General features: G+C 36.9%; 1 protein-coding gene and 1 long non-coding RNA gene across 7 annotated transcripts in view; one reads left to right on the plus strand and one right to left on the minus strand.

Moving 5' to 3' along the window:
* LOC114931260 (uncharacterized) overlaps window positions 1-23,278 on the plus strand; it is a 114,224-nt gene extending 90,946 nt beyond the window's left edge. Inside the window, exons 3-4 of the long non-coding RNA XR_014924527.1 lie at window positions 21,780-21,924; window positions 22,840-23,278. This is a non-coding gene — a long non-coding RNA (uncharacterized LOC114931260). The remainder of the gene's footprint in view (window positions 1-21,779; window positions 21,925-22,839) is intronic.
* The window catches only part of scalloped (TEA domain transcription factor 1 homolog scalloped), a 162,505-nt gene that overhangs the window by 90,301 nt on the left and 45,480 nt on the right, over window positions 1-26,724 (minus strand). For 4 of the 6 annotated variants that reach the window (XM_085481752.1, XM_085481754.1, XM_085481750.1 and 1 more), the window contains exon 2: window positions 555-635. The exons of the other annotated variants lie outside the window; for them this stretch is intronic. In XM_085481752.1, the coding sequence (XP_085337878.1) occupies window positions 555-591 (37 nt within the window). In that variant the 5' untranslated portion in view covers window positions 592-635. The remainder of the gene's footprint in view (window positions 1-554; window positions 636-26,724) is intronic. 6 annotated transcript variants of the gene reach the window in all.

Here is a 26,724-nt window from a genome sequence, read left to right on the forward strand (position 1 = left end):
TTACGAAAGGACGGTGGTTATACTCTGGGTCCGACGATATGACGTCTCTGCGCTTCCTCCCGTGATCAATTCGAAAAGGCGGTAAAAGCAGGGAGGAGTTGCGCGATAATTATGTATCGAGAGAAGATCACGCGCGGTTTCAGATATAATTAACGAATTCCGCGAACGTGTCTCAATTCTGATGATTGTGTCGTTCTATAATAAGAAACGATACGCAGCATAAATGGTTTTGAATCTTGATTTAAAAAGATTCTTCGAGTTCTTTCGTTTCCAAAATAAAAATGTAGTAAAATTATATTAACGTGTTATTATTTCACTCTTCGTCGTTATTATAATTATGTTACCGCTTACTTAGAAAACCTCAACCTTACGTTTGTTATATCAATTCCATCACCATATTTTGCTCTCAGTATCCTATGTATAAATAAGAAAACAGATGCAAAAGTCAAGAAAGAGAGAAAAAGAGAATATAACTTATTTTTGAAAAAGAATGCTCGATCAAAGCGATCGAGCTAGCTAAAGAGAAAAAATAAAAAAAGAAATGTCTACGATACCGATGCTATTCTGAGTACTGAGTTCCCAGTCTTTCATGAGGATTTCTCGGGCAGGTCAGGATGACGGCGACGTGGGTGCACCTATAATGCAGACAGTGATGGTCACATATAGACTAAAGTAAATATTGTATTATTCAATTGTCGAAAGTTCACTAAAAAGTATAGTGTCATAGTTATTTAAAAATGAAGAAAAATATTCATTGCGCATTTCAGGTAATAATGTTAACATAAGTACATAATAAATATATATCTGAAATTGTTATAACAACAATATAATCTACCGCAATTTAATTTCCTGTTTTAATTATTAAATAGAACATAAAAGTTTAATTCTGTTTATCAGTGTTTTCCCAACACTGATTAGCGAACAGTTACTGTATAAATCATAATCTTAAATACGATTTATATTCTTCTTCCCCAAAATTGTAAGTAATATTAAATTCAAGACTATGTAATATAAAATTTCTAATTCTATTATTTATTATCCTATTAAGTTTCTTATTTATAATTCTACTATCTCATTAAATTATAATTTTTATTAATTAATGATTTAATACAGTGTAAGAGGAGCTCTCTTATATTCTCCGAGAAGTTATATTTCGTTATAAAAATGTATAAAAAATTGTTTAAACGAAAAAAAGTCCAAGATTTGTCTTAGTTTACTTGTCAAACGAGAATGATTTATAAACAAAAAATTCGTCGGAATAAAGCGTTATTATTATATGTCCGCGCGAGTTTTTCTTTCGAAAAGACCGGACATCCTGACTTTCACACGTGCAACGTTTGCGCGGTGAAATCGGCACGTTATAATAAGTTGCGAGGTGAGCAACAGTCCGCGGTTACGCTTACAAGCCTCTTCGGAAAGCGTGGAGAGCAATAAGACAGCTGTATCGCACACATATATATATATAAAATATCTGTAAGCGCATGTTCCTGATGAATTACGTCAGAATAATATGCACGATAATAATTTCTTTTAACCTTATTTAATTAAAATAATTGATCGTTTACGTTTACACACTTATACAAGTAAAGCGAGCCTTTGCATTGAAGAAAATAAAGTCTCTCAATTATTTTATTATAAAAAATGTATAGAGAAATGAAAATAAAAAAATCTTCTCTCGATCCAAAAGTAAATAATAGTAGATAATAGATAACGTAAAAAAAATTGTTTATAACAATACACGAACAAAATTAATGCAATTTAAGATTAATTACGTCATATGTATATTTAGAAAGTGATAAATTTATGAGCTGGATCGCGAGAAGACAAATCCTTCATGAGAACGAAGTTGTCGAATACATAAATTTTTCAACGCGGCTAACAGTCATTTTATCACAGAAAGTTATAAATACACAGTTGGATATATAGTAAGTCAATTTTCAGCCCCATAAATTAGATTGGAGAAAAATATATGGCAAAAAATTATCCAGAAGATTTAAAAATAGGGAAATTTAAATTGTTCACAATGCTTCTACTATGTCTATTAATATGTGTGTAACGAGAGTAAAAATATAAATTTAACATTTATCATTCACACAGATACATACATACGTACATATACAAACATATAATAAGTATCATTAGAATTTATAAATTTAATAAGATTCAATAATGTTCAATATTTTTTTTCACATTAATAGTAGCAAGATATTAAAAAAATGTATGTAATAATAAATTACTAACATTTTTAATGTACGAGAAATGAATACCGTACAAAATAAAAAAAAAATATATTGTTTAGATATCACTTAGCTAAAAACGAAATATTAAAGTATTGGAAAATTTCGCTAGCGACATATCGCATTTTTTATCTTTTAAATCAAAATAATTCGAATTTACGCTTGATTGGAATTTGCAGTTTCCTATCTTTTTTTACTGTTAGTTTATTAAAAAATGGTGCGAAATAATTTATCGCTTTGACGAATTTTTCGAAAAAAATTCGACATAGGAATAGTACACGAATGTGAAATTGTTGCAATTTCACGTCTGCCAGAGTTCGACAGACGGCATAACGAATAAGTTGATTTTTTTTTGTGAAATACACCTCTCTCTCTCTCTCTATGCACATGGCATCGGAAATATTCCTAAATTCAGAAGCATTCCACAGATGCGTCAGTTTTCATTTATCTCGATGCACTGATTGCTTTTCCGTTCACAGGTGTTTAAAATATCAAGGTAAATTTATGTTCGGACAATGCAACCGTTTATAAATAATACTGCATAATGAAATAAACACGCGTCAAATATGGAAAAGTTTTGTTAATTATATTAACAGGTATTATAGATTTCACATAATTATTTCACAGGATATTCATTTCTGATTTATATGCAACTTTGCGCAATTATAACTAACGAAAAACAAGCATGGTCAAAACGTTTCCTAGGTAATTCATTGTTAACGTATATCTGAACACAGTAGCTCACCGCAACCGGCGTCAAAATAGTTTATTTGCGACGGAAAAGCTACTGCGCGCGCGGAAGAACCAACAATGGCAAAAACCGGTAGAAATATGCGAGAGGAAGGAAGGAAAAAGTAGCGGACCTCACCGCAAGAGCGCCGAAAAGTTTATTTGTTTCGTGCCTATACCTATACGACGTAACTCGAGTTCCTTTTTCCGCCTTTTTGTACACCACTTTAAACCTCGCCGTCGGCATTTTATGCGCAAATATTTACATGTCAAAGGATGGTCTTGAACCGACCATAATCCGACGACAATCGATTATAAAAAAATATTTCTGCGATTGAAGTATTATAATATATTCGAAAAAAACTTATTAATTTGCGCATAAATTATATAAATTATTAGAATCCGACTCTTAAAAAAAAAAATATTTAACGCAAGCCTCATTTTCAATGTTTTGTAAATTATTAAAAGATTTATAAGAAAATCTTAATAACGTGTAAATTGTCAATTATGAATGCATCGGTTCTTATTTTAATTATTAAAAAAAGTTTCTTTGTATCACGCCGCGTGACATAAAAAATCGTATGAAATGTATATAGTCGCACTTATTTTAAAATTTGTTCTTATTCCATAAGTGGAGCATCTTATGGCATGCGGCGCATCGCGCGTATACATATATTTTTTTTTCAAACCACCGCTAAAAAATCCACACAACGAGAGACGAGTTTTCCGCGTATAAAGCTAGGTCCCCGCGAAAGAATGCGAGATCCCAAGGAACGCTTCTCCTCTCCATGCGGAAAGGAATCTCGAGGGTAAAGCGCGCCCGAGGCATCATCCGACATCGGGAACAACGCCCGCGGCATCAGGAAGCTAAGTGCACCTGCATATTCGTGCATACGTGCACGCACGCGAGGTTCCTTAAACCGTATAATCCCGAGAATGTATTGGGTCAACAAAGAGAGGCTGCGAGAGAAGAGAAGAGAAGAGAAGAGAAGAGAAGAGAGAGAGATCAAGTGCTCGTGTAAACTATCGCGCGAAATGATTTTCAAGCATTTTAACTTGTTTATGCGCGAGTGTGCTTATTTTGGATTCTATTGTGAGAGATCGATAAGATTAATGTAGTACCTCTCTTTATGCTTGACTTGGATTTAAATATTGAAAACACGTGACAAACATAATTACAAATAATAAGATGCAATTTAATTCGACCAAAAACTGGCTATTCATTTATTGAAAATAAGTACACGCTACGTTTCGACCCACATTGTGGTCCTTTTCAAGTGTTGTTCTTATTCAGCAATTAATTACATTAATTAAAAATAGAAACATGAAAGTTGTCCTGTCATATCGACAATCTGTTAGCTACTGATCAGTACTTGAAAAGGACCACAATGTGAGTCGAAACGTAGTGTGTACTTATTTTCAATAAATGAATAGCCAGTTTTTGGTCGAATTAAATTGCATCTTATTATTTGTGAAAATTTTATCACTGGCGATCAACAATTAATTGTGAAAACATAATTACATTTTGCATAATTATTTGATGGCTAAAATTTTTGCCTGTCTCTCGATTTGTGATACTTCTGATGTTGGATATTTTTGATGTTAAAGCGGAAATCGACACATCAAATACATTATTTAAAAATTCTAATATACGTCGTGGATATGCTGAATAATATAAGGTTGATCGATGTGATGTCAACAGAAATAGACATCTAGTGCATAATTTCAAAATATCGTAAGTTATCCAAATTAACATTCTAATATATATTTTATAGAAATAAATTTACTTTATTGATGGATAAAATATTCATTTCCATAAGATATATATTTTAATATATATATATATGATTGCGATTCTTTATTTCTGTCTTCTTGAACACGCGACAAACATAATTACAAGCATATAAATATAAAATCCGTTTTATCCGAATAAAAATAGCGATGCGGAGAATAAAATAGTGAGTGGTAATAAAAAGAACAAGATTTATATAAAGGTTCTCCTTCGTACTTAGAAAATATCGTTTTTCTCGCGACTTTTATATTACTCGTACGGCGGAATATTATTGCTTGTTATTAAGTTTCCACGCCGATTTTCAACCAAAATTGCATAGAGCGAACAATCACCAACGGCGAGAATCTCGCGATCTCGCTATTAGCGAACTACACGTTTACACACTTGTACATTCGACTTGTATAACGGAGCACGATGCGCGGGCATTTATTACACGCTACTAACTACCTCAGGTATATCCACGTGAACTACCGAGGGTAGAAGTCAAGAAGCGTTCCATGACTTGAGCACGACCTCCATTAGCCTTTCTCGATCAGACCGCTAATTAGTCGGCATCGGCGAGTGAGTTGCAGCCTCCGCGTGTCTCTTTAGCCTTCGGCATTCTTCGTCAATATTAAAACTTGAGCGCGCGGTTCGGATCAAAGCTCACCAACAGGTGAAACGAAATTTACGAGGGAAAATTTACATAAAGAATAAATCTGTCAATCTCTGCCATAAACAAAAAAAAAGTGAAAATTTTCTCATCGCATTCCTCATTATTCTCGCGCACTTCTTTTTCTGTCGTAATAAACATATATTTAATTTTTAGAGAGAGAGAGAGAGATCGTTATATTATTTACCTCTTCCTCTTATCGACATCCAATCTTGAAAAAAGCGACGGTATTTAAATTTCTTTCGGAAATAAGAAAGCCGGTTCGAATGACACGACGATTATCGATCAGCCGCGAGATGAGATAGGCTCTCCCTCGCGTACTTTATCTCCCCCTTATAACAATCAATCGCCATTCCGTTCTCCGCGAATAAACCGTTAATCGTTTGACGCAACGGCAACGGTGGCGGCTCGGTTCCACGGCAGAATAGGATATCAGGTGGTATCGCGAAACAGCGTGGAATGGCGGAGAGGCAATGGATAACCAGCGTGCAATTAACACAGCAGAAGCCTCCGCTTGATTTTACACGAGCCGCCCGCGGTAACCACCCCATCCACCTCCTCTTCATCACGATAATCCACCCCCTCCGCGACCCGGGGCTCGGAAAGCCCGGCGAAACGCGGACGGGAAGCGCGCGGCGCGCATTTAATTTGCAAATGCAGATTGCTTTCCATTTTAATATAAATTGTTCGAAACAAAGGCAGTAATTATGCCGTGCTCCCGCGCTTTCAAAATGGCGGGGCACTCGTTACCGTCTCACTCTCGGTGTCTCGCAACCCCTCCGCCAAAATTTCCTCCTCTCTTCCTCATTCCTCTTTATAACGGATATTATAGCCGTCGAGTGCGCGGAAAAGAGAAACGCGTATGCAGCGTCGAAAAGGAAAGCAAACCGCGCGGCAGTTTCCAAAATATGAGCGCGCAAGTTTTTCAAATCTTCGCTAGATCTTCGAGATAAAAACGCAAATCCAATTTTTCTTTCACAGAAGTATATAATGAGGATGCTAATAGGCTTTTAGAAGCATAAATATTGTTTGGAAGGAAGAGAGAGAATATTTTTTTATAATAATATATAATTATTTTTGATAGATAAAGATATTATATTTTTTAGATATGAATCCTATATAAAGAATTTTCTAAATCAGGTACGTTTATTATAAAATTATATTAAAAACGATACAGTTTGGAAAGTATATATTTGAAACGGCTGTAGCACTAAAAATACAGACATCATCTTTTACTATTAATCGGATATTCTAATTTTCTATGTTAAATTTGATACGCAAATCGATCATCGAACGATGAAAAAAAATGTTCTCATTAAAGATTAAAACTCATGAATCCGCTAAACATTACTATAGAGATTTGATTTAAAAAAATCTGTTGATAAAATATTTTCAATTCACCTGCAAAATAATTTATAGGGCAAAATGCCGGAGCGTTAAAAATAGCTGCTAAAATGATCGGGTATAATACGACTCTGGAATTATCAGACGAAATAATAATAATTCGGTCAAATGACGATTTCACGAACAAACAACCGGTTGACCGCCCCATTAAAATGTTCGCAGCGAGGCCAGGGCTGCTTTGATTTGACGTGAGCTCACCCTCGCGATCGTGAATAGCGGGATCGAGGGGAAAATGGGGACTCGGCGAATACCCGCGAGGGCTGATCAGCGTGGCGAAATTTTCTCGCTTTGCTCGCTGGCGCATGTGATACGCAACGGGCATGAATACATATACGTATATACAATATGTTGTGTGTGCTCGTACCACGTAGGCTTCGCATCTTGTTCGCATCTCGGGCCTTGACGCAGATAATACCGTAATTTAGCCGTATGCGCTTCGTGTGAGAGTACATATCGAAGGGAGATGAGAAGGTTGCGAATGGTAGCGTGTAATCGCACGATGAGTTGTTCCGCGCCGACGGTTTATTATTTGCCGCGTACACTAACTTGTGCGACTGACGGCAGCCTCGATTGGAGATGTTAAACGTCGACTTCATTAGAGGATTTTTAAAAAATATTCCCGTTCCTTTTCCTTCCGTCTGTCAAAATAATAAAGCGCACCCCCAATTTTTGTTACAAATTCTGTTTGGGACGATTTCTCGTTTATGCGTCTTCCGAGGGCCCGAGATCGCGGAAATTCGATCTCGGTACGCGAGGAATCGTCGCGACGCGAATCGTGGCCGAGATATCCGCAGGACGAAGAATCGCGGTGGAAACGTTCGCGAGGCTTTACGCGATTGCCGCATACGCGGAGAATATGGTGCGCTAGGTTGAAGCTGCAGTGAATTTGGCCGCAGGATCCGAGATCCTGCCGGCTCGCAAACGATGCACGGCAACGTTCTCGGCCGCATCGAGAGAGTATTCTATCTGCCCCATCTGTCTCCCTCTCTCTCTGTCTCTCTTCGGCTTCTCTATCTTCCCGATTCGGGCATATATAGAGATAGAACGAGACGGATAGCGATAGGATTGGGCCAAAGAGCGAGAGAGCGAGAGAACCGGAGTACCAGCCGAATTCCTAGCATACCGCGGGGCCAACTGGTTAGCGAGCGATTTACGATATTGTAAACCGATGCGACGGCGGCTGCCGTGCCCACCGCCGAACCTCAATCTAATAGTGGCGACTCCAACCTCTGATGCTGGCCAAAGGCACGTCGCGTCACCCCTCTATGACTCTGCAACTCTGGCAGGATTTGTCGCATGTTTTCGCCTTTTCCGTCCATTCCGCGCGTCATCATCGACGAAACCGCGACCGCGATCTCGGCTCCTGTCATCAAATCCTGCTCGATTATGATTCCCGTCCTATCTCTTCTCTCGCGGACAAAGATATAATCTGACTTTTCGAGAAACGAATTCGTAAAATGTACGAGAGGAATGTATATAACTATTATTGTAGCTAAGATCTTGGTATATTTTAATTATAACGTTATGCATAGGAAATGAAAAATAAAATAATTTAAACATTTATATAATATATTTTAATTGCGCTTTCGATATTATTAATAGCTTGTCATCGTAAAATAATTGAAAACCTAGTTCAGATTCGAATTAAGTATATCTAAGAGACTGCTTGTTGCGGATTAGAATAATCAAGTCAGTTCCGATTATGTTTTTGCTCATTTTGCGCCAAGTCGAGAATGCGAATATGAAGTTTACGTGACTAATGTATTCGAATCGACACACGATATCAAATCCACACATAATGTATCGAGATTCCAGACATGAACGTTCGCAGAAACCAATATCAAATCGCTCGTACTCGTGACTGCCGGTCGACTTTTGCATTACCATCATAATGTTCGCTGATGTACGATAATGATCAAGAGGTAGAGTGCACCAAATGACGTGAGGTCATGGGCGTTATAAAAGAGATGTAACAAGAATTAAAAGTTTCGAGATAATTCGGAATGAACCGGAGAGAAATGTCTGCCAGCATCAATCTATATTTATACCAATTTATCAGGAATGCAATATTTTTTGCTACCAATAAAAATCCGTAGAATATGAACATGGAATTTCGAAAGATATATGCCAAATATAATCATTGTTATTTCTCTCCGCAACGTTTTACGAGCGATTCGTTTATTATTATCCCCTGCATATAGACATTCATTCCGCTAATAAGCTCTTTATTATAATATATCACAAAAATAAAAATAAACGAGTAATAAAAATGCAAACGTCATTTATAATATATCTTTCAAAAAATCACTCGCCACTTTCGATACTTGGAAGATTTCTTTTGCGCATCGATTCACATTCTCGACATTGCGTGACTTTGAAAGCCTTTCTCCGGCAGAAAGTAACCCTCTAATAGCGTAATACGACTCCATAAAACTTCATCGTCCAACATGTCAAAAACGCGCGACCGGAGAATGCGAAACCCCATAACGGACCCGGGGAATAATTAGAGACGGCGAAATGGTGGAAAGCTTGTGGAAGAGGCAGAGATGAGAGAACGGGGGTGGAAAGGGGTGAAGAAAGAGGAGGACAAAGAGGGAGAAAGAGGAGGAGGGAAACGTATACGATAATCCAGTTGCAAACATAGCTCGGAGGTTAGAGCTCGAGTAGCCATGCGGAATAATGATATGTAATCGCAAAGCTCTCCTGCGGGATCGCGCGTGTGCGTGGCGCGTGTGTGCCGATACAGGCGCGAATGGGATCCGGGGAGTCGTTACGGAACAACCGAACATGCGCCGCAATAACCAACCTCGGATATACACACTGAGATACAGTCGTTGACATCTAACTTTCGTGTTAATTGCGACTCGAAACACCGCGCGATTTCGCAATCGCGCTTTAATGATTATTCCGGAACGAAGCCAGAGATGATCGTATCTTTTTACGTAACGGAGGAAAGATTAAAATACAGAAAAAAAAAAACCAAGACGATTGTGTAATTTTGAAAAAGAAGATGAAATTATATTTTTATTATGTTGGAAATTTGAAAGAAAAATCACAGCTTTATATACTTGAAATTGAAAGAGAAAGTTGATTATATGATATTAAAAATATTTGAAAACGTATATGTTTTGCGCATGAATGTCGAGTGCATTTATGAGATGTAATATCTCTTCGTTGGAAAAAACATGGGAAGAATGAAAATTTAATTTGAATTTGATTAGAAATAAGACGAGCAAAGAAGTTAAGATAATTTTTTCAATTATAAATAAAATGATTAGAGAAGCAAAGAGAGGGTCTATCAAATAACTCAGCTTTTATCTAAAACGAACGTACGCGAAATTGCTCGAACATACAAAACCCGTTCGTTTAACACATCCGAAGAGAAATTAGATCCATGATTAACAAACTAGACACACGCAAACGCCGGTCGGATCGGCAAAATTCCGCTCGACTCGAAGAGAGCTACCTACGAAAGCCAGACCCAGAAGCGGATTTCCCAACGCGAAGCAACATTGTTAGCCGCGCGCATTGTATCGCATTCGTGGTATGTTGCGTTGCGTACCTTCATGGTACCGGGAAAATCTCTCCGCGAGCCCTTGCCCCACCGTATTTTGTCCCTTTAATTCCGAATTTCACCGTCTATTCGCGGAAAACGTTTATTGTAACGCACGACTATACACGCCGCTCTCCAGCCTCAGTCTCTACGTTTCAATACACTCTTTTCTTTACCCCTTTACCCTCGTGTCGATGCCCTCCTCTCTGCCTCTCTGTCAATTCCTGTTCAGACGCACGTGCACCTGCGCGACTCGCGTGCAGCCGCATTTTTGCGGTCGGCGCGAGCCTGTACGCCACGTAAATATGAACGTGATTACTTTTAATTCCCTTCGTCTCCCTTCTCTCTCTCTCTCTATTCGAACGCTTCATCCTATTCAACATCATCCAGCCACCCCTCTTTCCTCTCCCTCCCCACAACTCGATCCCACTCGCTGCATCCGTCTGACCGCTGGTTAATCACGTGCGTCGACCGCGTCGCTGATGAATCTGCGTTGATGCCCGCGGCGTATCCTCCTGTATCCTCGGATTCTGTTGCGTAGCGGGATAGTATCTCTGATTTTTAGATACACGTTTCGTGTGCGTTTCGAAAAAGAAATTCATTTAGATTCTTCGAGCGTTCGCGTCCGACAAATTTACATAGATTGAAAACGAAGACAAAAATATGTATTTTATGTTCTTCCATCAAAGAATCAAATATACCAAATATATATGTTAAAAGGAACGAAAATCTAATATATTCTACATATCTCATTATATAGTGATAAATGCAATTAATGTCGTATAAATCGTACATTGCTATATATAGATGACATTTTACGACATTTCTCTATTTTAACAGTATTTCTCTATTTTATCTGTAAATTATATCTACATCTGTTTTAATCCGCTCTCCTCCTTTTATAATTGTAAATTAATTATAAAACGCCCCGCGAACCGACGATCTTAAAAATGATATATTCGAGCAATTAGACACGCGAGCGATATTTTTCCCGAATATAACTTCATATTCCGCACAAATTTTCCAAGGTTCGCAGATTACGTAAAGTCTCGGCAACATTTGCGCGCTGCAATCTGAATATATCGTGGAGAAATTCACGGTGCACCACCGTATACCGGCAATGAACTTTGGTGAATTTACGAGGACGCATCGGGCCCGATAATTAAGGCCGAGGAGGACGATATATGACAACGACGTCTCGCAGTTTGGCCGAGCGCCAAGAGAGGAGAAACGTGCGCCAGGCACACGTGCGTGAAGCCGCGTCGCCAGTCGTGAATCACGTACAGGAATCGGTTTCACGAGAGCGAAAATTTGCGAAACCACGTAATATGCCTTTACACGCGCGGTAGCGAACAAATCCGAGATAAACGACACGCTTCATCGACATTAATCCGATGCTTTCTTTTCTCTCGAGTACTCCTCCCTTTTCTACAGAAATGGAAAAATTAATAATATATAATTAATTTTTTAATATATGTATTTTTCATTAGAAATATCAATTAATCATTTAAATTAACTTTACTTCTTTCTCTCTTGTAATATGTGGATGTTAAAAAATATCATTTCTTTTTCACGTATTTATATTTATTTCTTTCTTATGACGAACAATCGTTTATTTTTGAAATAAATGCATATTTATTTTATTTCACTTTCATTTTATTACTTACTTTATTTACTATGTACATAAAATTTGAAATATTTGAATATAAATTAAAATAATATTTAAATATTTAATATTTCAATGTGCAAGTTTGAAAACTTGAAATATTATTTAATACTTATTTCATTATATTATTATTATTATGTGCAAATAAGAATAATATAACGATATTTTTTATTAAAACTATTATGTTAATTAATACTATCATTTATTTGCATTTCCACATTAATTTCTTATATATTTATACTTTTTAAATCTTTTTCATAGAAATATTAAAAAACTGACCGAGCATTCGTATTATATGCTCCAAAATTAGAATTACAAAAATTATAATTTATTTGCACATATGCATGTATATTTTTAGAAAAGATATTAATTATGAATAAATATTTTTTTTCATGATCCCTCGGTTATTTGAGTGCTGACCTTTCCAACATTCCACATATTTGCGATGCATTATACCGCAGCAAACAGTTGTAACGACATGCGATTACAAGGACGTAAAAAGAGCGGTTCTACTGTAATTATGACGGCAGAAAACATTAACGACCAAGAGAGCAAAGAATGATTCATTTGTGCTACGTTGTAATCATTCGAAGCATATACAATGCGTGCACAATTATATTTAGCTGTTCGAAGAAGCATCTCGCACATAGAATGTTGCTCAGATATACATTATATTGCGATTGCGACGGCGATTATTATTAACAGTATCAAGTGATGGACGAGCTCGAGTACTCGATATGAGGTATTATTATTACGCGCGACGCGTGAAATATTGTTACGATCGACACTTTTGCAGAAAATGATTCATCATATGACGAAACCGCGTTGGTAATATACGCGCTTTATCTCCACCCAATTTGTTTCACGTTATTACAAAACGTGACAGATCCGCCGCAACAAAGTGGGAGAAAATCAGCTGTAATGAGCGCTCGTTATTGGGAACTTTGATGAACGCATCGATACTAAAACCCCATCATTGAACAAATTAATTTGCGAATAGCGTATCAGTTTATGCGATCAAAATCCGTGACATAGCAAGGTATTTTACAGTGAATATTTTTAATCTATATAGCATACATATTATTTGTGTAATATCAAACATGATATAATAACACTGATTAAGAAGGCTGTATCGCGATGTTTGAATAAAAATTAAAATCGGCCTGTTCTTTAGAGAGAGAATGATTGAAATTTGTGACCTGTAAATTGTGCCTCCGCGATTAATTATATTCAGTTTTCGCCGATGAATCTAAATTGAGATTGTCAGCGATAGAATGATATTACACACGCGATTAACGCTCAAATTTCGCTGAAGTTGACGAATGTACAAACGCAAATACAGGTTGCCGATTGAATGCAATTGTTATCTAGATTTGTCTCTCTCTCTTTCTCTCTCTCGATTCCATTTAAATCGCGCGATGAACTAAACAAAATTATATTACTTAAAAACATCATTCCAATGCGTTCATTTCGAACAAATAATCTACGTGAATATTTATTATCGGTGAATTTAAAACGTACCGCGTATGTATACATATAAGAAAAATATTTAAAGCGTCGCAACATATTTTTACGTACTCCAAGAGAGGTCGAGAAGTTGGCAAACTTTGACACGCTGGAAAAGCGGATGCGAGATTTATTTAAAATTCGACGCGCAAAGGGACAAAAACGCGTCCGTTCAAAGAGATGCGAGCGGAAGCTGTCGTCAAGGATGGAATTGTAAATCAAGCTGGAGAGGATCCTTGATCCTTCGTTCGAGTGACCCGTACGTACGTAGGTACACGCACACTCGAGTACCTACTTAGGGTTGCTCCTTTTCTCGCGCGCGAATTCACGCGAGGGAAGACTCTAAAGGCTTGTCGCGACTTATCTTATCCACGGTGAAATTTAAATTCAAACCGACTGACGCGTACGTCGTGTGTGTATATGTGTGTACGTGCGTCTCCCAGGACCGTTCCGCAGCCTCTTCTCGCGTAGGAGGTCGGCCAAGGTGGGCGGATTGTCGGTCGGCTATCGGAAATATTTTCCAACGCCGAGAATTTATCGGGCGTCTGCCCGGAAATATTTGAAAATTCCTTCGACGACGAGGAAGATAAAAGGGAGTAGGAGAGAGAGAAAGAGAGAGAGAGAGAGAGAGAGAAAGGGGGATAGGAGGCGAGACGGAGGCACTCCCGGAGGGAAGCTACAAAATTTTTCACACCTTAATTAATTCCGCGAGAGGCAGGATTTCCAGGTTCATGGCGAGGTGAGAGCTTGGCGATCGATAATACGTTCCGCGCGGCGTTTATTTGCGGCAGCAATAAAGTCACGTCGTCGGTGAGAATATATGTCGCCTCCTTGCATTTGATTGCGAGTTCGAGATTTTGGCCTAAATCGACCAAAGTTGAAAACCAGCTAAAAATTATATTAGTGTGAAAAATAAAAAAATCTGCAATTGCCGAAAAATATATTGTAAAATTTATATGTAAAAATAATTAAACATAATTTCTTCTTTTGTAATTTAATATAAAATTTTTAGGAAAAATACACTGATTATTGTTTTTCATTATATAATATATCAAGATTCAATTTTTGGCACATCACGTTCTCTTTCAATTATCAGGAAATAATTCTGACTCCTTTGAATTATCATCGTGCCTCGAAACAATAAGGCACGCACGAGCCATTTGTCAAGGCTTTCCGAAAGTGACATAAAATCTTCGGGAGAAGTTTGGCGGATCTAATCGGCAATTTTCGTGGAATGAAGAGAAACCGGGAGGGTCTCGAATCGTCACGAACGTATCGTCCCTCGTAATATGAGGGTGACGGAATAGATTACGATCCTACGCCCTCGAAGAGAGGCGCTTTTCGCTCTCTTTCGCCGAGAGAACGATCGACGTCCCTTATATTGCGGCGACCATGAGTTTATTGCGAACGACGGCGTATAAGGATCGTGTCGATTTATGTGGGTATATAGAAAAACGCCACACGTATATATACATAGATATTCATGGCAGACAAATTATCTTCATAAGCGCTGACATTTATTTTCATTCGTATACGCGCGCTCCGACATTTTCCGTATCGTCGAGAAAGTTAACACAAACGGAATTTTCACAGTGGCACAATCGCAATCGAATCACGATCAATATGGATTTTAATTACGGATATCGATGCGCGCGATAGGAGAGCGATAAAAAGAAAACGAAAGGTCCGTTTATAGGATTTAATCATTTTTAACTTCGATAAAGGAAATCGCGCCGAACGAGAATTCATGAACGAATTGTGTCGCCCGCGCGGCGATTTTGCTTTCATTCAAATACGAGAATAACTGCGAAGCAGTGGATCGATAAATCCACAATGAGCACTACCGGGTGACGATCCTGAAGCATCCTCTTGGAATCACACTTGTTGCACGGCACCCTCTCGCGATCTAGAAAGTCACCCTTCCAAGGCTGCACTTTTATTGAATGAAAGGCCGAGTATTAAAAGAATTTACGAAGCAATCTCCGGTCTTCATCCTAGTTGGAATGACAATTCCGTTACGAGATAGATCGTTCGTTAAATACGGGCTATTAAGAAAGAGAAAGAGAAAAGGGAGAGCGAAATAGTGTTATACTCATTCAGTTTCCGATCGTCGTTAACTGTTACATCTATTTTAGATAATAGTATTAAAGGTGCGATAAATAAAATTATATTTTTCTCACAAAAGATCTTTTCCTTTAAATAGGATCAACGATTCACATCCAATACCTATAATTTGTATATTGGTAAAAAATTAAATCTAATTGACGCACGAAATCAAGGTAATTTATCATTGTTCGCAAATGATATACATGTGTGATTTGAATAAACAAAAGTATCCGAAAAAGAGCGCAACACGAAGTCTATTTGCTACCTACGTCGTATTTTATTCTGACTTCAATCTTGCAAACCGCCCCCACGCACGAAGGGCCGGAGATGAATACATAGGGTGGTTTCTGGAATGGCAAATACGTTTTCCGTTCCCCTCCGTGCTATTGGCTCTTATCGCGGTCCCCAACTGAATTGTTTCGCGCCGGGAAAAAAAGTGGAACAAATTACTATCATTCACAGCTCTCCCTCGTCCCCTCATTCGCGACTCTTGCTCCGTAGAGGCTTTTAGTTAACGTTTGAAAAGCCCTTCTCGCGAGAGGAAAAGCATTACAATCTCCAAATTTATCACGCGCGATATATAACGGAAAATATGGAACATAGTGGCACATCTGAGACTAATGTAATGAAAAAATTGTATGAAATAATACACGAAAGATTTCTATGAAACTGTTAAACGTATAAATCATTCCGTCAAATATTTAATTAAACAAACATTCTCTTAATTAATCTCCGTATAGGCAAAATAAGTTTCTAATTAAATAGCTTTCTCTCAGAGATTTTTTCGAGATTGCGATAACCATATGCGAAACTGACTTGGAAAATGAATTAAAAGATATGAATATTTATCTCTGTGGTGTAAAAAAAAAAAAAAAATAAAATAAAAAGACCGAAAGAAGGGGAAGATAATGATCGAACAGCGATCGCGAAAGGAACGGGAAGTAAAGAACGTTCGCGCGCGTTCATCGATTCATCTCCGACTATACCCTTTTTCTTTCGCCCTCGACTTCGCAACGCGCTCCTTCTCCTCGATTTCCACTATTGGCAAAGCGATAACTCGGTACGTCGGCCATAAATCAAACTGCCAGAGTGTTTCACCTAGCCTCTCTCGCGCGGAGGAAGCTTCTTCCTCCTGAGGCAGCTCCTTCATCCTGCAGCAAATGATCCACGACGGTTCGCTTTTTATTTAGAGTCGACGAGCTGCCGAGAAAATAAATTCGCGTTCGCAAAACAATGCCACATATTACCTACCTACACGTTCAATTATTTATACACGCGCGATATATCTCAGAATCGCCGAATGTAACTTCGCGGAGAAATGTTTAATCCTATTAGGAAAAATAAGAGATCATTGCTAATGCATAATGCCGTTTCCATTTTGAGACGTATGATTCTTTAATATAATAATTTTTAAAAAGCAGAATTTAATCTCACGTGTGTCATTTCATTTGTATATCTCGTGAGGTATTTAAAGTCCGGTTTTTCTTCTTAATTCTTTGAAAAAGACATTTGATTTTTCGTGAACGGTATTTGATATTGCATCGTTGGATCATAAAAGTCTCCTTATTTTTAAATCGAGCAAAACGAGCTGCATAAATGATGAATAAAATTGAAAGGAAACATTTAGTTGTCACCGATACTTTCGCGATCATGTCCTGTGACTATTGCATTTTAATTACCTCCGATGTCAGCTAACCAGGTTAAGTCCAATATGCCGAGCGTTAATTAATGCACCGCGATGCACCGCGAGTCAAAGTACCGTTCGTCAGTAGCTAATGCCTGCTTTTTCCGTGCCGCACACGTTACGTACAGCTGCACTTTGAACTTTGCGAGAACGTTAGCGCGGCATAAATTACCATTTCCGTTGTAAAAGGCCGTTTCGCGCGAATTCTCCGCGTAACTCGGCGTTATTGCCGCTACGTGCGTGTGTGTATGTGTGTGTTGTACATATATCTATCGTTCAAAAAAATTAAAAATAAAAAAATTAAAAGAAGAAAACAGCGACTCTCTCGCTTTCTCATTGTGGATCAAAATTCGCACGAGAGAAAGAGACGGAAAAAAAAGAGAAAATTAAAAAAAATTATAACACTCTGGAAATATATATGACAAATTTCTTTTTACCACGAAAGTCGAAATTATACTTCCGAATGTTCTCTTCTCCGCCACATCCCACAGATGACCAACAAAAATCTTGCATTGCGTACCACGAGTTTCAGACACGCATGAGCACCACTGAGATGCACTCTTCCTTCGACGGCGCCGGAGAGGAGAGCGGAGAAAATGAGCGTGACCGGGGCTCGTTCTCAAGTTGGGGAGAGAGTTTAGGTTTAGGTTGAGACGCGCCGAGCCAGGCCAGGAAATGCACTTGACGCTGCGTCGTCGCAAGAGATGAGTCATCGGAGATACGGAAAACCGGTTCGCCTCCCTTTTCTTTCCCCCTTTCTCTAAGCTATAAAGCCACGGTTCGCTCTCTGTGCATCTTCGCTCTCTCAGCGAGTGTCTTTTCAGCCACTCTTTCTGCCCCCACCTTCTTTATTTCGCCAGCCAGTTCCTCGCCCTTCTTCCATTCTTCCCTGCGGGCAGTCGGCACTTTTCTCTACCTGTTTCTTCTCTCTCTCTCTCTCTTTTCTTCCCGCTCTGCGTGTCTTCTTCTTGCCGTATACTGAGATCTCACAGGATAAACTTGGTATCCTCAATCGTCACTTTGTCGCGCCGCATTTCGTAGCACCGATTATATCGGGTGTTCGATAAATAAAAAATGGCCGATTAAATTAATAACTGAAGGGAAACATATCGACGACGGTCCGAAATTAGAATGTAACTTTCCGCAAGGAGCTTAGAATAAATATAAAATGACAATATCGTGATTTTTGGCAACGCAATGATTTAGATTGAGATTACGTAATGCAATAAATAAAATGTAAAATAAAGTTTTAGTTCGTGGCAAATTATTTTCACCATCACATGTCTGATCAATTTCACATCTCCGATAAATGCACTTTCTCAAAACCGAAGTTACGAATTATTACGTGCTTATTTTATATATATATATATATATATAGCGAAAATATAAATATTATGTTAAAATAGAAATTTAACGAAAACATTCAACTACAAATGTTATTTTCGAGAAACTTGAAATGTGTGCATTTGACATTAAACGATACCAGAACCCTATATTGTTTCAGAAAAAAGATAAAAGCGATGTTATCTGGTTTTCCGTACCTGTTGTCAATAAACAACAAATATCGCACGGGTGAATTATTGGCTTTTCCCCTAAATCTCTGTGTGTGGGATTCGAATTTTGATATCTGTCGAAAACAAAGCCCGATACAATTTGAACTGACTTTTACATCTGTGTACAACTTGCAATGCGAATTATATTATGATGTCATCATAGTTATACTATATATATATATCGTCATAATAATTTCATTTTCACGCATAAATAACGCGGTTTAACACGCTATTGTTAAATCACCGTAAAATCCGGATTCGGTTAAGGGAGGCACGACCCATGATACTACACAATAGACGAGATTTAGTCGGGACAAAGGAACGTAGAGAAAGAGACTTTGACCGATTTATAGGTAAGACGACAGATAAAAAAAAAAACAGGTACGAAGCGACCGATTGGCGCCGTGCATTTGTATCGCATTGTTTCACGTTTGCCGAATGCGAGATACGCATTCGCGTCCACATGCTCAGCTTTTATATAAAAGCTATATAAAAGATACGCGTTTTTACGTGACACATCGGAATGACCGAAATCGCGCGCACGGAATCATACGACAAAGAATTCGCGCGATTGCGACAATTTTTGCGATAGGAAAACAATGACAATTTACGATAGAAGAGCGGCCACGCGGATGAAAAATATTCCAGTTATGTCAGTTTACACTATATGCCTTCTATGTGTGAAATTTTTTTCGACAAGAAAATAGATCGATAAAATACTTTTCACAAATACAACTATTTTAACATGAACTTACATTGTGCAAACTCGTGTAAAAATATATGTCCTATATAAAAGAAAATTTCTCTGGTTTTACATTCAATATTTTATTCTCCGAATAATAAAAAAGATTTTTAAATTATATTGATATACGAATAAATCACATACATGTGTTCTTTCGTTATACGATTCACATGTAACAAAAAAAAAAAAACGTTTAACAATAATTGCGGAATGATAAAAAATTGAGGATATAAAGTGGAAAATCTCTCGATACAAGGTAAATGGCATGTAAAATGTTCTTCGGTTGCGGTTTTAATTTTTTTTTCCGGACACCTTTCCCCTGAGGAACCATGTAATACGGGAAGAGCAGAGAAATAACACAGGAGAAAGAGAAAAAGTGGAGAAAGAGAGAGAGAGAGAGAGAGAGAGAGAAAGGAGCGCATTATGAGCCGCTGCAGGCGTGTATAATGCGCTTAACCGCGATAACGCTAACTGCAATCTGTAAGTGTCTTACTTTGTAACCGGCCGTTTCTTTCCCTCATCGTCAAGCATATCATTGCACCACCAACGTGTACGTGGTTTTATGCAAATTTCACATATTCTATTATCTACGCACATTTTCGCGTACGTCGCAACGTACGTGAGAACGCTAGAACACAATTTTGATCATGCGTTCGAAAGCCTATACTTAAAAATTGCTTCAGAAATAAAGATTCAATTATATTGTTGTACATTTCTCTTCATAATTTTTCAATAAAAAATATATTGTATTGACGTAAGATTGACACGTGTATAAATAAAAATTCGAAAGCATAGGATATGAAAATGTCAATTTTTGTAAATTAACTCCCCCGCGATTATTTTATTTTACCTCATTTCCGTTTATTTTCTACACGTTTGCTTCCATGTGAAAACGATGTTTTTGTTCTCTCGTTTGATTAAAAAAAAATATATAATATATATTTGCCTCAAGGCCCATTCGATCGTCACGATCTCCGGTTTAATGACATTTGCAAGGGCCGCGAAAAAGGTCAAGATGCATCGGCGATGTAATAACGGCTTTATCTCTCTATCTCTCATTTTCTCTCCGTCTGTCTGTCCGTCTGTCTGTCTCTCACGACGAGATTTGCCACGAAGAGGCAAATCCTCTTCTCTTCGTCGGCAAATCAGTGTAGAGAAGCATCGCGAGCAGCGATTTGTCTGGGGGAACAATAGAAGGTCAGTGCATTTCAGGACGTTGCGCGACAGTGCAGAGCAACACACACACACACGTATACCTACATATATACGCAAAGTTGCCGGTTACGACGTTTATGCAATCAGGTGCAGGCTGCCGCGCGAGGGAGAAAGGATTCTTGCATTCGGGGCTATTCACGTAGCCGGCTACTGTGTATCGTGGCGGATTTCTTATTGCGTATGCGCGGCAACGGTGATATTTCACGATAACTGCAGTAATAACTTTTGACGGCATCTCGTGCATTTGCTAAGCGCACGCCTCGATAAGGAGGTATCTCTGCCCGGCGAATTGCGCGATGATCGGATATCTCTCAGATTATGCTGCGCGAAACAATAGTTTCTCGTATATAATTATTTTATCTAATAATAATTCTCCGTCTATCTTTCTATCTCTCTCTTTCTCTCGTGCACAGTGAAAATTAATTTAATTAAAATACTTCCCCGGGAATCGTTAATCAGATAAACCGAGGTGCGTGATAAATAAATGTCTAATAATTAATGGCACGTGGTATATAATACGCGAGAAAGATGTTAATTCGCAAATGGAAGGTTGTATTAATTGCAATTATAAAGCTCGTTGCATATAGAACTACGCATTTTCTTTTTTACTGGTTAATCTGACATAGAATACAATTGCAGTATTACCGCTACAGATTAATTTATTATTTAATAACAAGAAACAAGTATTTTCTAATCATGAATGCTAATTTATTCGATACCGACAAACATAAAAAAAGTAATAATACTAATATCGATAAAAGGAGAGAAAAGAGAAGACACTCGCTGATAGAATTGTTAATCAGTTTCGTCTGAAAGAAAGATAAAAAAAACGCCAAAAACGGCCACTTTTGTCTTCAATTCGTAATCTATGCAACACACGATTTGTTTTTACTCTCTCGCTTTAACTTCTACATATTCGCGCGAACGTTTTATTTTGCAGACCTTTACGAAGTGCAAAGATAGAGTGGCAGGACATGCGAGAAAAAGGAGAAGAGAGAAAGGGAGAGAGAAGATCGGAAATAGACGATAAAGAGAAGCGTGTAGAGAATTTCTCAGTGTAGTCTTCGCGTTCGGGAGACAAAACAGTGAGTATTTCTGATGACGGTTTATCTACCGAGACTAGAAAGGTGAAGTAGCATCGCCTTGAACAATTATTACTCATTTAAATTATAACGAACGATGAAAATTAATTGAAACAAAATTAATTGATATTTCGATGAGTTCAGATTTTAATGCTATACATCGTTATTGATTTAAATTAAATGGTCCTTTAGCTATAATGGTTGAAATTCATTGAAATCGTTGATTTCAGATTTCGATGCTAATAGATACGCAGACAATTTCTAATTGTCTTTATTTGACATATAAAAATTATAATTTTTGTAACACATTTTATATAACAAGAACTCTAAGTTCAACCTTTCGTTTTACCTTATAATTTATTATCTCATAATTGTTTTCAACTTTACTCAGAAAAATAAATAATTAAATTTTTCTCATATTTTCACATATCTTTCGTTTTATTATAATCTAGGATTTATTGTATTTCTCTCTCCTCCTTTTAATTTTTAGAATTTACGTTTCGATCGATAATCCATTAACAATTGCAAAACTATAATTTTATATCATTTAAAAGAATTATTATCATCGTATATTTGTGTGTATGTATATTTTTTTGAACGCGCATTAATATCTTGTCATATATTTAATATATAATAACTTTTCAAGGGAGTGTAAAACACACTCACACATTTAAACTTCAAATAAAGCTAAAACGATTTACGATGAGCATCATATTACAATCATGATACTAAAATATCTCGTCTAGACGTTTGAAAGTTTAACGAGCAATTAAATGTGCATTCCTAAAAAAAGGAATTATCTTAGCCAGAATTGAACTACATTTTATAACATCATTTTAATGTTTTTATATAATTATATAGTATCGATATAGTATCACATTCTGATATATTAACGTGTAATTGTTCCCGATTTTCTAGTTTGAATAATTGTTCGAGGACAAATCTGGACAACGAGTTCATTCAATGTAATCCTGAAAGAACTTATATAAGCCGTAACCGGCGGTCGAACCCGGCATTTTCTACCTGTGGACGTTTCTGGTGATTTATTGCAGCGCTGATATACAATATCTTTCCAGTAACATGTACATACACGCACACTTGGAAAATATAATAGGCGCCTCGTCCGTTAAGAAGCGGAAAGAAGATTAGTCAGGAGAGATCAGTCAGGGAGATTAGAAATGGCCATTAAGTCGCGATTAAGTAAACGATGACGCAGACAGTACCTTCGGGCACAGGTATATTCGACTATTGGCCTAAGAAAATTTTTTTTCCTCATAGAGAACACAAAAAATCTATAAAACATATTTATAGAGAAATGAATTGGGCACAGGTGCGATCTTAATAAATTATGCACGATACGTTGAATTTTTTATCTGTGCTAATAAAAGAAAATAAAATATGACTGTAAACAGTTTTCTGTTGACTGTAGATATTTTTAAATTATTTAAGACTCTCTTTCGCTAAATGTTATCTTTGTCAATTTTCATCTGCAAAAAATGCATTGTAACGAATTAATCTAAACAAGTTTTTGGAATAATAATTTTCGAAATTTGAAATTATAACACACCAACTTTTAATAATTGCGGATGATAAATGTTTGTAATTAACGATTGTTAACACTTTCAAACGAGCACAGATGTGCGATTTTATATAAAAAATGTAAGATTGAAGAGATGATATCGAAACGCGAAAAATACGATATATACCTTATTATTTGTTACTTCGCGCACTTTTGCATCCGATAAATCAGACCCCGAAATGACTCCTAAAAGCCCGGAGATTACGCAACGAGGAGGAAGGGAGGCAGAGCGCAGATCGAGGGGTTACGAGCCAGGGCGACCAGCGTTTTGGTGAAGGGGGAGAGAGAGAGAGAGAGAGAAGGGATGCAGGTTTACAAATACGCAGATCAATTCCGGCTTTAGCGTCCCGACCGGTGGCGGCGATTGGCCGATCGTTCTCGCCGCGAGAGACACACACATAACACACACGCGTACGCGACTCTCTCGTCGATTAAATATTCCCGATGCATATCATGATAATAATTCAGTCGCCACCGTCGCTCTCTTCGACTGACCACGGTTCGTATCAGTCGACGAAATATGAGTACGAGTCGGAGCTACATATATCAAGCGAACGTTTCCGCGCTATTACGCGAATTAGAAAAGTTACGCGTATTTATGTCGAAACGCGAGATTCAATAATTAGAGTATTAATAGAAGTAACATTTACTTTGGGCAAAAAAATGCACATTATGGGTCCAGAAGAAACGCTTTCGCGATTGTAATGTATTTACATTACGCTTAAAATAATTAGATATTACTTTAAATAAGTTTCTAAATAAACATTTTGAATGCCGATTAACTTTTAAATATTGTTTAAATACGGTATTTTAACATAAAATAAAGAAAAATTAAAATTGCGAAAACTGCATTTAAATACATATTTATTGAACATTAATTATGTATTAAGGAAAAAATCCTTGAAACATATCTTTTAAAATCTAAGATAAAATTAATAAAAGGAAGTAATTCTCTCTTTCTTTCCTTCTATTATTAACTATAGAATCTCACATTAAGAACTGATAATCACAATGAGCAATTATAATTAGAACTGTATCTCTCTAATTCTAAATAATTCAGTAGCTTTTCTATTTTTAAATGGCCCTTTTTCTTATTAACGGCACGTTAATTTCAAATGCATTAGAATACGAAATTATTTTCTTGTGTAGTGATTCTTTATAAAATATCTTCTCATAAGCAATTATCTTTATTTTCAACTTATACATAAATGCGTCGAATAAGAATATCGCGGCTTCTTACTGATAATTTTAAATTCAAAAAAGATATTATAATTCAGGAAAGAAATCTAATTAAACGTGGTTAAAATTACGAGTCATATAGTTAAGAAATTTAATTTTAGGTCATTTTGTGAAGTTCCAAGTTATATAGTCAGAAATGATTAAAATAACTTTGTTCGCGCGTGATTATTGAGCGATATTTGAAAATAAATGTTTGCTACGTAAAAGTACTATCTTATCTTGCAGTAAAAAATTTAATTTATCAATTTCACAACATCGTTGAATATAATATTGTTTTTATTAAGCTAAATATGCAAACGGTTTCATAAATGTAAAAATCTCCATTAAATCATATTTTTATTATATCATTTGCGTTCAATTTAAATCTGGTTATTCCGACAGATTTATCAGATTTTTGACGCCACGTAAATTAACGATAAAATATAGAATTTCTATGGAATTTCGCGCGCTTTAACACTTCGAGACAGGAAACGCCGGGCAATTTACAGAACTATTGACACGTTGAACAACAATGTTGTTGATACATTAATGCGAGTTGCTACGATTTTAGCTTGGGATAAGAATCGTGTTCCTTGTCTTAATTTAAAGTGCAAATTTTAAAAGCAAAAATATGGTTAGAGGATAAACGTTAATTTCTTTTACACGACCGCCTACACCCGTGTAACGATCACGGTCTGACGGCTTCTTCAACTATTATACGATTAAGTGTCTTTCTTGGGAGGTGCGCACAAACACATGTACACGTGTATTGGCACATACAGAGCAGGAAACGTGGATAGTACTAGTGGCGGATATGACTTTTCAGGGCCGCAGTGAATTAACTTTTTGGAAACCGTAAAGTATTTGAGCAAGCAAATATTACAGTAAAATTCCATTCGACAGATTAACGGAAATATCTAGACAAAATTATTTCTTGATAAAACATGTCGTGTTCTTTAAAAACTTTAATTTTTTTTAAATTAATTCAAAAAATTCAATAATATGAAAGTATTCGTTATCATATTTGAAAACAATTTTTCTTTTGTCAAAATTGAAAAGTACATGAAACAATGATAAATATTCAATATAATTACTTATTATAAAATTGAGTCCGACTAAATTTTTCTTTCTCGTTACCACGAAATACAATGTCAAAAGTTTGAGAAAATTGTGGAAAAAAGTATCAAAATGTAAATCAGAAAAAAATGTCATCCATCATTATTCAAATTTCTTCATTTTGCTGATCCGCCTCTGGGACGATCCGCAACACGCAACGTCACGCGGAGAGTGAACCGACAAAGAGAAGTACCTTCTTATAACGGCTAATTTATACTTAAGACTACCGCGTACGTGGAGAACGTGGAAAGTTCTTGCGAAACTCGGTAAATAAATTCATTCGGGGAGGTCGCGCTCGCGCGGAAGAGATTTATCAAAATTCCAGGGGCAACATGCAATAAAAGAGAAGAGGAGCCATCGAGAGCGAGTTTCCGTAATCGCTGAGAGACGTGTCGGAGCGCGACGCGAAATTCAAGAACGTGGGAGTAAATAAAGATCGATGACGAACGGTCGGGTCTCTCTTTCTCTCTTATCAAATTGTAAACGTTTAGAGCTCGTTAACGGATAAACGTGACCGTGCGCGACACGTAAATCTAAAAAAGGTGCTTCAGATAGGAGACGACGCTTTATCGCTAGTCACCGCGTAAATGAAGCAATATAATGATAGCAATAATTATTATCGTTTATTGTGGGATAAATTACCTGCGTGACCATTTATTTGATGTATTATTGCTAGTCCTCGTGATGAGACTAGCATGTCGTGCATCTGTTTCTTTGAAATATTTTATGTATGTGTAGAGGTACATATTACAGGACGTTTCGTTCAATCAATCGTTTCGGAATTGATTATTTGATATATATATATATATTTTTTTTTTCATAATTCTCTCTCGCAATTGCTTTTTTGCTTGTATATTGAAATTTTGTCATGACCGCGTTTTTTAAGAGAA

The sequence above is a fragment of the Nylanderia fulva genome, unplaced genomic scaffold (genome assembly GCF_048542155.1).
Source record: "Nylanderia fulva isolate GAGA-0341 unplaced genomic scaffold, ASM4854215v1 Scaffold19, whole genome shotgun sequence".
In the NCBI taxonomy this organism is placed as follows: Eukaryota; Metazoa; Arthropoda; class Insecta; order Hymenoptera; family Formicidae; genus Nylanderia; species Nylanderia fulva.